The sequence below is a fragment of the Coregonus clupeaformis genome, chromosome 28 (assembly GCF_020615455.1).
Source record: "Coregonus clupeaformis isolate EN_2021a chromosome 28, ASM2061545v1, whole genome shotgun sequence".
In the NCBI taxonomy this organism is placed as follows: domain Eukaryota; kingdom Metazoa; phylum Chordata; class Actinopteri; order Salmoniformes; family Salmonidae; genus Coregonus; species Coregonus clupeaformis.
Window position 1 is genome coordinate 26841701 of NC_059219.1, and position 12108 is coordinate 26853808.

Below are 12108 nucleotides of genomic sequence, written 5' to 3' on the forward strand. Positions count from 1 at the left end.
TTCTTTATTTTTACTATTTTCTACATTGTAGAATAATAGTGAAGATATCACAACTATGAAATAACACATATGGAATCATGTAGTAAAAAAGTGTTAAACAAATCAAATGCCAAGAGTGTGCAAAGCTGTCATCAAGGCAAAGGATGGCTATTTGAAGAATCTCAAATATAAAATACATTTTGATTTGTTTAACACTTTTTTGGTTACAACATGATTCCATATGTGTAATTTCATAGTTTTGATGTCTTCACTATTATTCTACAATGTAGAAAATAGTAAAAAATAAAGAAAAACCTTTGTTCTAAAACTTTTGACCAGTAGTGTATATGAAAGGGTTCTTGAGTAGGCTATCAAATGGTAAACAAAATAACAAAGAGGAAATGTAAACAATAACAGAGACAACAGAGAGAAAACACCTCTGAATATTCAAGAGCAGGTGTAAACATTTGTAGCATGATGCATCTGTAATGTCATCCATTTGTTTTTGTTTGTGTTGACTTTGCCGTACTGGATCTGCCGTTCAGTCTGGTCAGTTCTTTAATAGAAAATTATATTTCTTTATGTTTTTTAACAAGTTCAGGTAGTCCCTCCTTTTTCAGTCCGTTTTCTTCCATTTGGTGCCACATTCTTTACATTTTAGTTATTTTGCTGACATTTTTATCCAAAGCAACTTACAGGAGCAATTATAGTTAAGTGCCATGCTCAAGGGCATATCATATGTTTTACCTAGTCGGCTAGGAGATTCGAACCAGTTGACCTTTCGGTTACTGGCCCAACCCTCTTAACTGCTAGGCTACCTGCCGCCATAATGAATACGACCCAGACTTTCATGGTATCCCTGCATAGACCAACCCGGCAGTCTGGCACCCTGATGGTCGAGGTTCTATGATGTCATCAACACTAAACGCCACTGCTCTCCTCCATGACCAGCTTCTCATCCTGCTCCCCTGCGATCCTGGGGGGTTTCTCTTGTCCCTTGATGATGACATGGTCACACACAGTGAGTCTAGGTTCATGTGGCCGTGCCTGGCGCAGGTCACTGGACGGAGTGGTCATCCCTGCAGGATTCTGAGAGGAAGGACATGTTCAAAACAATGAAGAAACACCACAATTCACACATTCCTGCACACACACACACACACACACCCACACACACACACACACACACACACACACAGATATTAAAATGTATACACACACACCTCCCCCCACCCACCCCTAAACCAACACACAGCTATGAGTAGACACCCAGTTGGTGCCTGGTGGGTGATGATGGATTGATGGTAGGTGAGGTATAGACACTCACCCTCCACAGACACAGCAGAATGTAGACAGGGATACACATCAGGGGGGTGAGGATGAGGAGACAGGCCACTCGGGAGGCCCAGGGCCCAGGTACGTAGTCTAGATTTAGATTGATTGATGAACTGGTCAGTGTGTCATACACCAGGGTGATCTGAGGCGAACCAGGAAGAGGTGGAGGTGAAGTTTAGCCTTGGATACTGTCAACTTAAACCTGATTCCCACTATAGGGCCAGCCTGAACTGTCCTGGCTTGAAAATTTTATTTTCACATTGTGCTCATTGTGCTTTACAGCATAGCTCCAGTAACTGGGTGATGCGTACCCAGGCCATTCCAGTATGGCTCGGCTTGGCTCGGCTTAGTTTAGCTCGGTAGTATGAAAAGGGTATTAGAAAGATAGTGATCAACAAATGTAAGTTGCTATTCATTTGTGGATAGAAGGAATGTATGGGTGTTTTTGATGCAACGTTAGAAGGAAGAGGGAGGGAGAGAGAGACCACGACGGAGAGTGAGACCATGAGGGAGAGTGAGACCATGAGGGAGAGACAGACCACGAGGGAGAGAGAGACCATGAGGGAGAGAGAGACCACAAGGGAGAGACAGACCACGATGGAGAGAGAGACCAAGGGACAGACCACGAGGGAGAGAGAGACCATGAGGGAGAGAGAGACCACGAAGGAGAGAGAGACCAGGAGGGAGAGAGAGACCATGAGGGAGAGGCAGACCACGAGGGAGAGAGAGACCACGAGGGAGAGAGAGACCACGAGGGAGAGACAGACCATGAGGGAGAGAGAGACCACGAGGGAGAGAGAGACCACGAGGGAGAGAGAGACCACGAGGGAGAGAGAGACCACGAGGGAGCGAGAGACCACGAGGGAGAGACAGACCACGAGGGAGAGAGAGACTATGAGGGAGAGAGAGACCACGAGGGAGAGACAGACCATGACAGCATAAACAACAACAACACAATTAGACCCAACCAAATCATGAGAAAACAAAAAGAGAATTACTTGACACATTGGAAAGAACAAACAAAAAAACTGAGCAAACTAGAATGCTATTTGGCCCTAAACAGAGAGTACACAGTGGCAGAATACCTGACCACTGTGACTGACCCAAACTTAAGGAAAGCTTTGACTATGTACAGATTCAGTGAGCATAGCCTTGCTATTGAGAAAGGCCGCCGTAGGCAGACCTGGCTCTCAAGAGAAGACAGGCTATGTGCACACTGCCCACAAAATGAGGTGGAAACTGAGCTGCACTTCCTAACCTCCATAAATGTATGACCATATTAGAGACACATATTTCCCTCAGATTACCGAGATCCACAAAGAATTCGAAAACAAACCCAATTTTGATAAACTCCCTTATCTACTGGGTGAAAAACCACAGTGTGCCATCACAGCTGCAAGATTTGTGACCTGTTGCCACAAGAAAAGGGCAACCAGTGAAGAACAAACACCATTGTAAATACAACCCATATTTATGTTTATTTATTTTCCCATTTGTACTTTAACTATTTGCACATTGTTACAACACTGTATATATGCATAATATGACATTTGAAATGTCTTTATTCTTTTGGAACTTCTGAGTGTAATGTTTACTGTTAATATTAATTGTTTATTTCACTTTTGTTTACTATCTACTTCACTTGCTTTGGCAATGTTAACATACGTTTCCCATGCCAATAAAGCCCTTAAATTGAATTGAATTGAAATTGAAATTGAAATTGAATTGAGAGAGAGAGAGAGAGAGAGAGAGAGAGAGAGAGAGAGAGAGAGAGAGAGAGAGAGAGAGAGAGAGAGAGAGAGAGAGAGAGAGAGCAAAGAGGTGCAAGAAAGCAGGAGAGAGACGAAGAAAGAAAGAGAACAACATGAGCATAAAGAAAGACGCAGAGAGAAAGATGAATAGAGAGAGAGAGAGAGAGAGAGAGAGAGAGAGAGAGAGGCAGCACAGGTGTCTGTCTTACTCACCCCACAGATGAGTGGTGTCACAAACAACCAGCAGTACTTCAGCACTGAAGGGAAAGGATGGTAGCCTATCATGTCTTCAATGTTGTCAAGGAAACGGTTCGCACCTGCAAGCCAATCCATCCACACTTTATTTTTTAGTCGAGATCCATCTCTTCGTTTTGATAGAAACACTCACATGGGTCCCCCCTCGAAAACATGTTGAGACACAGTGGTCTACTATGTGTCCCCACTTCCCTTCCCTTGTAGATTGGCAATGGAACTTCAATTTAGACTTAATTTTACTGTGAATGTATGGAAACACTTTATGGACAGAGATGGACATGTTGTTACTGGTTGTGACTGTCCTTAGACCCATTGTAGTCCTGGACTAAAAAGCCCAATGGAGAATATTCCTATAAATAGCATTTTAGTCCAGGACTTTATCTGGGTCCAGGAAAATGGCCCTTAGAGTATAGATTCACTTTAACGATTAAAATAATTTTAAAAATATTTGTCACATGCGCCGAATACAACAGGTGAAATGCTTACTCACAAGCCCTTAACCAAAAATGCAGTTCAAAAAATAGAGTTAAGAAAATATTTACTAAATAAAATAAAGTAAAAAATACAATAAAAAGTAACACAATAAAATAACAATAACGAGGCTATATACAGGGGGTACCGGTACCGAGTCAATGTGTGGGGGTACAGGTTAGTCGAGGTAATTTGTACATGTAGGTAGGGGTAAAGTGACTATGCATAGATAATAAACAGCGAGTAGCAGCAGTGTAAAAACAAAGGGGGGGCTTCGGGGGTAGAAACTGTGAAGGAGCCTTTTAAACCTAGACTTGGCGCTCCGGTACCGCTTGCCGTGCGGTAACAGAGAGAACAGTCTATGACTTCGGTGACTGGAGTGACTGGAGTCTTAGAACAGTTCCTACAGTAAACATAGTCGGTACAATCATGTTAGTAGTGACGTCACTCACCGTAGACCCAGGCGACGGCGATGCACTCAAAACAGGCAATGAACAGCAGACTGGTCCCACTGGGACCGTACGAGTCAATCAACTGAAAGAGGACTATCCCATTCTGATGGACGGACAGATGGACATGGATGTTAGAGGTTAAACTTTTTCATCAGATTTGATGTTCCTATTGCTATTGAAGAGTTTACTAGTCTCTCTCGCTCTCTTTCTCTCTATCTCCCTCTCCCTCGCTCTCTCTCTCCCTCCCTCCATCTCTATTTTTCTCTGTCTCCCACCCTCTATTTCTCTCTCTTCTACCACCCTTTCTCCTTCCATCTTCCCCTCCTCTCTCCCTCTCTCCTACCTCAGTGATGAGAGGCAGGCCCAGTAGGAAGCAGACTACAGCGATGACTAGTACTAAGATCTCTCTCCGGCCAGGCCTCCGCAGTACACCAGGGAACATGTCAGTGATGGATGTGGCCAAGCTCTCTACACACACAAACTGGGAGGGAACACACACAACATGTTTACAACACACACATACTGTACATGCACAAAGATGTATCCTGTCAACTGAAAATTACACATTAACTGATTTAAGCTTAATAAACAAAATACAACTCTATCAAACACACACTTGCACTGTTGCACAAACACACACTCACACAGACACACACACACACACACACACACACACACACACACACACACACACACACTACATACACACACACACACACACACACACACATACACACACACGCACACATACACACACACACACAAACACCAACATGTCCCTGTACAGTACCTGGCTGTCCAGGCCCAGTAAGATGACCATAAGAAAGAAGAGGACAGCCCAGAACTGGGCCCCTGGTAGCAGGGACACGGCTTTGGGATAGGCGATGAAAGCCAGACCAGGTCCTGTAGGAAACAGCCCAGACACACACACACACACATTCATTTATTAGTCTTTGCAGGTAAATATCACTGGACTGAGAAATACAGTATGGAATTGCTGTTGATGTGTTGGTTTAATGCTGTGTGTAGGAGACCAGTTGAGATAGAGGTTTTATGGTAAATATGGTGCATTGGGCTAAAGTGCCCTCTTGTGGCCATTATTGGTTATGACCGTGAGCAGTATCGTACCTATAGCACAGGTTTCTCCGTCTCTACTGGGAGAGATACTGGGAGTGCTGGCTCTTGTTCCACCCCAGCACTAACATACCTATTTCACATCAACTAATGTGGACCACAATTCGTTTGATCAAATATGTCTGTGCTGGGCTGGAACAAAAACTTGCACACCCAGTACATCTTTAGGACCCAGCTTCACACAATATCTAACAGAAATGAATGAATGTCATTCTATATCAGCTTGACCGCTGCAGTGAGGAGTGTGAGAAAGGGTTGAAGACGAGGAAGGAGGAGAAAGTAGAGGGGGATGTGGAGGAAAGGGGCCTGCCTCCTTTAACGACTTCATTCATGTCCACGTTGAGTGAGTTAGCCATGAATCCCAGTACGGAGAAGACGGCGAATCCAGCGAAGATGCTGGTGGCACTGTTGAGAATGCAGAGTGCCACGCAATCCCTGGAACACAACAAGGTGTGTCAAGTCACAATGATACAGTGTTTGCTTATGCAACCTCACAGGAGGCTACTGTACATAAGAACAATGAACACATTATCAATTTACATTTACCAGTGTCATTTTAGCTATATTAGCTCGAACTAAACACTTGAAGGTATTTGAGGTGCGCTTGATGTAGCGTGTTTGCACTTTTGGGACTATTCAATTTGTTCTATTGTACACAGCAAACTACATCAAGCATAGCTCAAGTGTTGGAAAACATGTGACATAATTATGTGTTTGACCCAGGTCTGGGTGATCCAACTCAAATAACGACAAGAGGGACCTAGCATGCTACTCTAAATCAATGTGAGAGGATAGAGGGACCTAGCATGCTACTCTAAATCAATGTGAGAGGATAGAGGGACCTGGCATGCTACTCTAAATCAACGTGAGAGGATAGAGGGACCTAGCATGCTACTCTAAATCTACGTGAGAGGATAGATGGACCTGGCATGCTACTCTAAATCAATGTGAGAGGATAGAGGGACCTAGCATGCTACTCTAAATCAACGTGAGAGGATAGAGGGACCTAGCATGCTACTCTAAATCTACGTGAGAGGATAGATGGACCTGGCATGCTACTCTAAATCAACGTGAGAGGATAGAGGGATCTAGCATGCTACTCTAAATCAACGTGAGAGGATAGAGGGACCTGGCATGCTACTCTAAATCAACGTGAGAGGATAGATGGACCTAGCATGCTACTCTAAATCTACGTGAGAGGATAGAGGGACCTAGCATGCTACTCTAAATCTACGTGAGAGGATAGAGGGACCTAGCATGCTACTCTAAATCTACGTGAGAGGATAGAGGAACCTGGCATGCTACTCTAAATCTACGTGAGAGGATAGAGGGACCTAGCATGCTACTCTAAATCTAAGTGAGAGGATAGAGGGACCTGGCATGCTACTCTAAATCTACGTGAGAGGATACCGTTTTGAAAGAAAAGCTGTGTGCAGCTTTGCACTTTTGGGACTATTCCATTGGTTCCTATCGTAAAGTGCAAACTAAATCAAGCACAGCTGAAGTATTTGAAAATATTTTACGTATTTAATCATTCAAATAGAGTTTTGACGGGAAAGCTGTGTGCTGTGGTGTGTGACACTGACTTGTAACAGTCATTGTTGTACTTGTTGTAGCTGCCCAGAGAGGTGAGGACACCCTGACACACAGCGTAGGAGAAAAACACCTGGGTCCCTGCATCACGCCACACCTAGAGAGAGAGGGAGAGGGGGGAGAGGGATGGAGGGATGGAGTTAGAGAGAGTGAGAGGGATGGATGGAGGGAGGGAGAGGGATGGAGGAACGGAGCAGAGAGAGAGAAGGTAGGAGAGAAAGACAGGGGGGAGAGGGGGATGGAGGGAGGAGAGAGGAGAGGGAAGGAGGGAGGTAGGAAAGAGAGTGAGAGGGATGGAGGGAGGAGAGAGGAGAGGGGAGGCGGGAGGTAGGAAAGAGAATGAGAGGGATGGAGGGAGGAGAGAGGAGAGGGGAGGCGGGAGGTAGGAAAGAGAATGAGAGGGATGGAGGGAGGAGAGAGGAGAGTGGAGGCGGGAGGTAGGAAAGAGAATGAGAGGGATGGAGGGAGGGAGGAGAGAGGAGAGTGAAGGAGGGAGGGAGGAAAGAGAGTGAGAGGGATGGAAGGTTGAGGTAAGGAGAGGGGAGGCGGGAGGCGGGAGGTAGGAAAGAGAATGAGAGGGATGGAGATAGGGAGAAGAGAAAGAGGGGGGCAGAGTACAGGAAGAAAGAATTCCCAGTTTACTGCCACATGTTCAGCTACTTTCACACCATTTAAAAAAACAAAAACTGTCAAAACCATGTGGTTGTCATCAAATGCATCATGTAGAGCCATACAACATTGGATAAATTGCTCTGTCAAGGCTGACAACAATCAACTACAACTTGTGTAACATCAGGTTTGTCTAATGCCAATAATCTGGGCTCTCTTCTGTCTTTCCCAGGCCAACACCCATCTGTGTGTCCGTTTATGTGCGTGTGTGTGTGCATGCGTGGCTGCCTGTGTCTGCTTGCACTTCCTATGTGTGTGTGTTGACAGCAGACCCTCAGCAGACCCATAGTCATAGCAGCATCTGGTTAGCGTTAGCAGGAGGGCGATTGGGCCTGGGAGGCCTGCAGTCTGCCCAATTACCCAGTCCATTATCCATCCACTATACTCCACATACTATCACAGCCAGCTGGGATGGGCCCCTTCATTTCTCATTTTCTCTGTCTATACACAGACCCCTAAACCTCTTCTCTCTGTCTATACACAGACCCCTAAACCTATTATCTCTGTCTATACACAGACCCCTAAATCTCTTCTCTCTGTCTATTCACAGACCCCTAAACCTCTTCTCTCTGTCTATACACAGACCCCTAAACCTATTATCTCTGTCTATACACAGACCCCTAAATCTCTTCTCTCTGTCTATACACAGACCCCTAAACCTATTATCTCTGTCTATACACAGACCCCTAAATCTCTTCTCTCTGTCTATTCACAGACCCCTAAACCTCTTCTCTCTGTATATTCACAGACCCCTAAACCTCTTCTCTCTGTCTATACACAGACCCCTAAACCTCTTCTCTCTGTCTATACACAGACCCCTAAACCTCTTCTCTCTGTCTATTCACAGACCCCTAAACCTCTTCTCTCTGTCTATTCACAGACCCCTAAACCTCTTCTCTCTGTCTATACACAGACCCCTAAACCTCTTCTCTCTGTCTATTCACAGACCCCTAAACCTCTTCTCTCTGTATATTCACAGACCCCTAAACCTCTTCTCTCTGTCTATTCACAGACCCCTAAACCTCTTCTCTCTGTCTATACACAGACCCCTAAACCTATTATCTCTGTCTATACACAGACCCCTAAACCTCTTCTCTCTGTCTATACACAGACCCCTAAACCTCTTCTCTCTGTCTATACACAGACCCCTAAACCTCTTCTCTCTGTCTATTCACAGACCCCTAAACCTCTTCTCTCTGTCTATTCACAGACCCCTAAACCTCTTCTCTCTGTCTATTCACAGACCCCTAAACCTATTCTCTCTGTCTATACACAGACCCCTAAACTATTCTCTCTGTCTATACACAGACCCCTAAACTATTCTCTCTGTCTATACACAGACCCCTAAACTAGTACACAACCCTCATTTTATTCCAGACTTCTTCTCCAAATCCAAAATAAAACACATGGCATGCTAGCGAACACATGTTTTTTCCCTGGTCTGTTCTTCAGCTGTGCCGGGACACGGGGTTACATAACCGATCATCACCCGGACCCTGAAGTGTATTTATTTGGCCACCATTCCAGTCGAAGTTGCTAGGGATTCCCACGCCTGCGCCCCCGTCCTCTCAATCCTCCCCCAGGTCTCTAATTGCTTAAGCAACTTTTCTCACACACTACACATGTGATCTTAAAGTTGTTGGGTTGGTGACTATCCTTTTGTCCGCAGATGATACGACACATCTTTCTTGGCGTATGTTTGCTGGGATACTTAGAAAGATGCTGTTGTACAGTCATTTAGTTGTTTGAGAATCAGTGCTTTAGCCATAACGTTAATTAACATAATATTATTCCTCCTCCCCAATGTTAGCGTCTTGCTCTCACTATGGATAAACAGCACGTTTCCTTTTAAAATAGACTGGTTGAAATATGATACAAAGAAACAAACTCACAACAGCTCATGACACTGCCCAAATACCCAGCAGGCTTCACTTTACCGCGGTCGACACCCTTTTTGAGCCTCCTCCCGATCCGACGAGCCCCACACAACAGGAAGCAAAGTTGGAGGATAGTTGACACCTGAAACGAGGCTTGACCTCTCCGGGGACTGCGACACCGGACCCCAGAAGCCATCATGTCACATGCCAAGCTGTACTAAGGTCAAAGGTAATCCATACCAAAGAATGTCTCTTTTGTGGGACTCTCTGGCACCTGGAAAAATCGCCTGGATGCCCGAGTGTTTGAGCGTTGCCATTGACGCTTGTGAGACTTCGGTCATTGGACTACGACCAAAGAGTATCTTAAATGAATGAGTGGGGAAAATACAAAACTGACCCAAGATCAGCTTCTAGGGGCAACTTCATCCTGCTCCGGGAGGATGGTGTTATTGTTACTGTGTGTTGATGTTATGGTGTGTTGGGGTTACTGCTTAACTTCAAAGGGTCTTGGTTTGCTTTTCTTGGTAAGACCCCAGTTCCGCTTTGGGATTGTGAGCCGAGGAAGAGAGAGAGCCACTGCTAGAGAACATAGTAGAAGAAACAGTGTCTGCCATCTTCACTCCCTACTACCATCTTTCCTCCTTACTACCATCTTTCATCCCTACTACCATCTTCTCCCTACTACCATCTTTACTCCCTACTACCATCTTTCCTCCCTACTACCATCTTTCCTCCCTACTACCATCTTTCCTTCCTACTACCATCTTTCCTCCCTACCACCATCTTTCCTCCCTACTACCATCTTTCCTCCCTACTACCATCTTTCCTCCCTACTACCATCTTTCCTCCCTACCACCATCTTTCCTTCCTACTACCATCTTTCCTCCCTACCACCATCTTTACTCCCTACTACCATCTTTCCTCCCTACTACCATCTTTCCTCCCTACCACCATCTTTCCTTCCTACTACCATCTTTCCTCCCTACCACCATCTTTCCTCCCTACTACCATCTTTCCTTCCTACTACCATCTTTCCTCCCTACCACCATCTTTACTCCCTACTACCATCTTTCCTCCCTACTACCATCTTTCCTCCCTACCACCATCTTTCCTTCCTACTACCATCTTTCCTCCCTACCACCATCTTTCCTCCCTACTACCATCTTTCCTCCCTACTACCATCTTCACTCCCTACTACCATCTTTCCTCCCTACTACCATCTTCACTCCCTACTACCATCTTTCCTCCCTACTACCATCTTTCCTCCCTACTACCATCTTTCCTCCCTACTACCATCTTTCCTCCCTACCACCATCTTTCCTTCCTACTACCATCTTTCCTCCCTACCACCATCTTTCCTCCCTACTACCATCTTTCCTTCCTACTACCATCTTTCCTCCCTACCACCATCTTTACTCCCTACTACCATCTTTCCTCCCTACTACCATCTTTCCTCCCTACCACCATCTTTCCTTCCTACTACCATCTTTCCTCCCCTACCACCATCTTTCCTCCCTACTACCATCTTTCCTCCCTACTACCATCTTCACTCCCTACTACCATCTTTCCTCCCTACTACCATCTTCACTCCCTACTACCATCTTTCCTCCCTACTACCATCTTTCCTTCCTACTACCATCTTTCCTCCCTACCACCATCTTTACTCCCTACTACCATCTTTCCTCCCTACTACCATCTTTCCTCCCTACCACCATCTTTCCTTCCTACTACCATCTTTCCTCCCTACCACCATCTTTCCTCCCTACTACCATCTTTCCTTCCTACTACCATCTTTCCTCCCTACCACCATCTTTACTCCCTACTACCATCTTTCCTCCCTACTACCATCTTTCCTCCCTACCACCATCTTTCCTTCCTACTACCATCTTTCCTCCCTACCACCATCTTTCCTCCCTACTACCATCTTTCCTCCCTACTACCATCTTCACTCCCTACTACCATCTTTCCTCCCTACTACCATCTTCACTCCCTACTACCATCTTTCCTCCCTACTACCATCTTTCCTCCCTACTACCATCTTTCCTCCCTACTACCATCTTTCCTCCCTACTACCATCTTTCCTCCCTACTACCCTCTTTATTCCCTACCACTAACAGTTGTGTCCTAGTAAAAACTAAGTTATTACGCATTGTTATTATACCAGGCCCTCCCCCGTGTCCCATCAGTCTTACCCCAGGTTCCAAGATCTTGTCCATTTGAGGCCAGAGATAGTACTTTAGGCCCTCCCCAGCCCCTGGTAGAGTCACACCCCGAATAAACAGGATGAAGAGCATCAGGTAGGGGAACGTTGCTGTGAAGTACACCACCTGTGGTCACACATGAAGATACACTTGAACAGACAGACACACAGACACACACACACACACATATGAAGAGATTGTACAGACTGAAACACGGAGGGACTATCTGGACTTGGCCAATAAGAAACACTCATTTTAGTTTTCTCTTGCAAAATGTTTTGCTGCGGTGTGCCCTAATGAATTTGATCCTGTTGTTTTGGTCTGTATGGGCTCACCTTGCCTGTAGATTTGACTCCCTTCCAGATGCAGAAGTAGCAGATGATCCAGGCCA

The 12108-nt window shown here is 45.4% G+C and overlaps 1 protein-coding gene across 1 annotated transcript in view; it reads right to left on the reverse strand.

Annotated features, from left to right (window-relative positions):
- Window positions 1-303: 303 nt before the first annotated feature.
- LOC121543409 (sodium- and chloride-dependent GABA transporter 2-like) overlaps window positions 304-12108 on the reverse strand; it is a 19062-nt gene continuing 7257 nt past the window's right edge. Inside the window, exons 7-16 of the mRNA XM_041853252.1 lie at window positions 12053-12108; window positions 11709-11843; window positions 6964-7067; window positions 5688-5812; window positions 5034-5146; window positions 4587-4724; window positions 4244-4346; window positions 3279-3382; window positions 1307-1456; window positions 304-1068 (exon numbers count right to left, since the gene is read on the reverse strand). The exon at window positions 12053-12108 is cut by the window's right edge and continues 74 nt beyond it. Of these exons, the coding sequence (XP_041709186.1) occupies window positions 901-1068; window positions 1307-1456; window positions 3279-3382; window positions 4244-4346; window positions 4587-4724; window positions 5034-5146; window positions 5688-5812; window positions 6964-7067; window positions 11709-11843; window positions 12053-12108 (1196 nt within the window). The 3' untranslated portion in view covers window positions 304-900. The remainder of the gene's footprint in view (window positions 1069-1306; window positions 1457-3278; window positions 3383-4243; window positions 4347-4586; window positions 4725-5033; window positions 5147-5687; window positions 5813-6963; window positions 7068-11708; window positions 11844-12052) is intronic.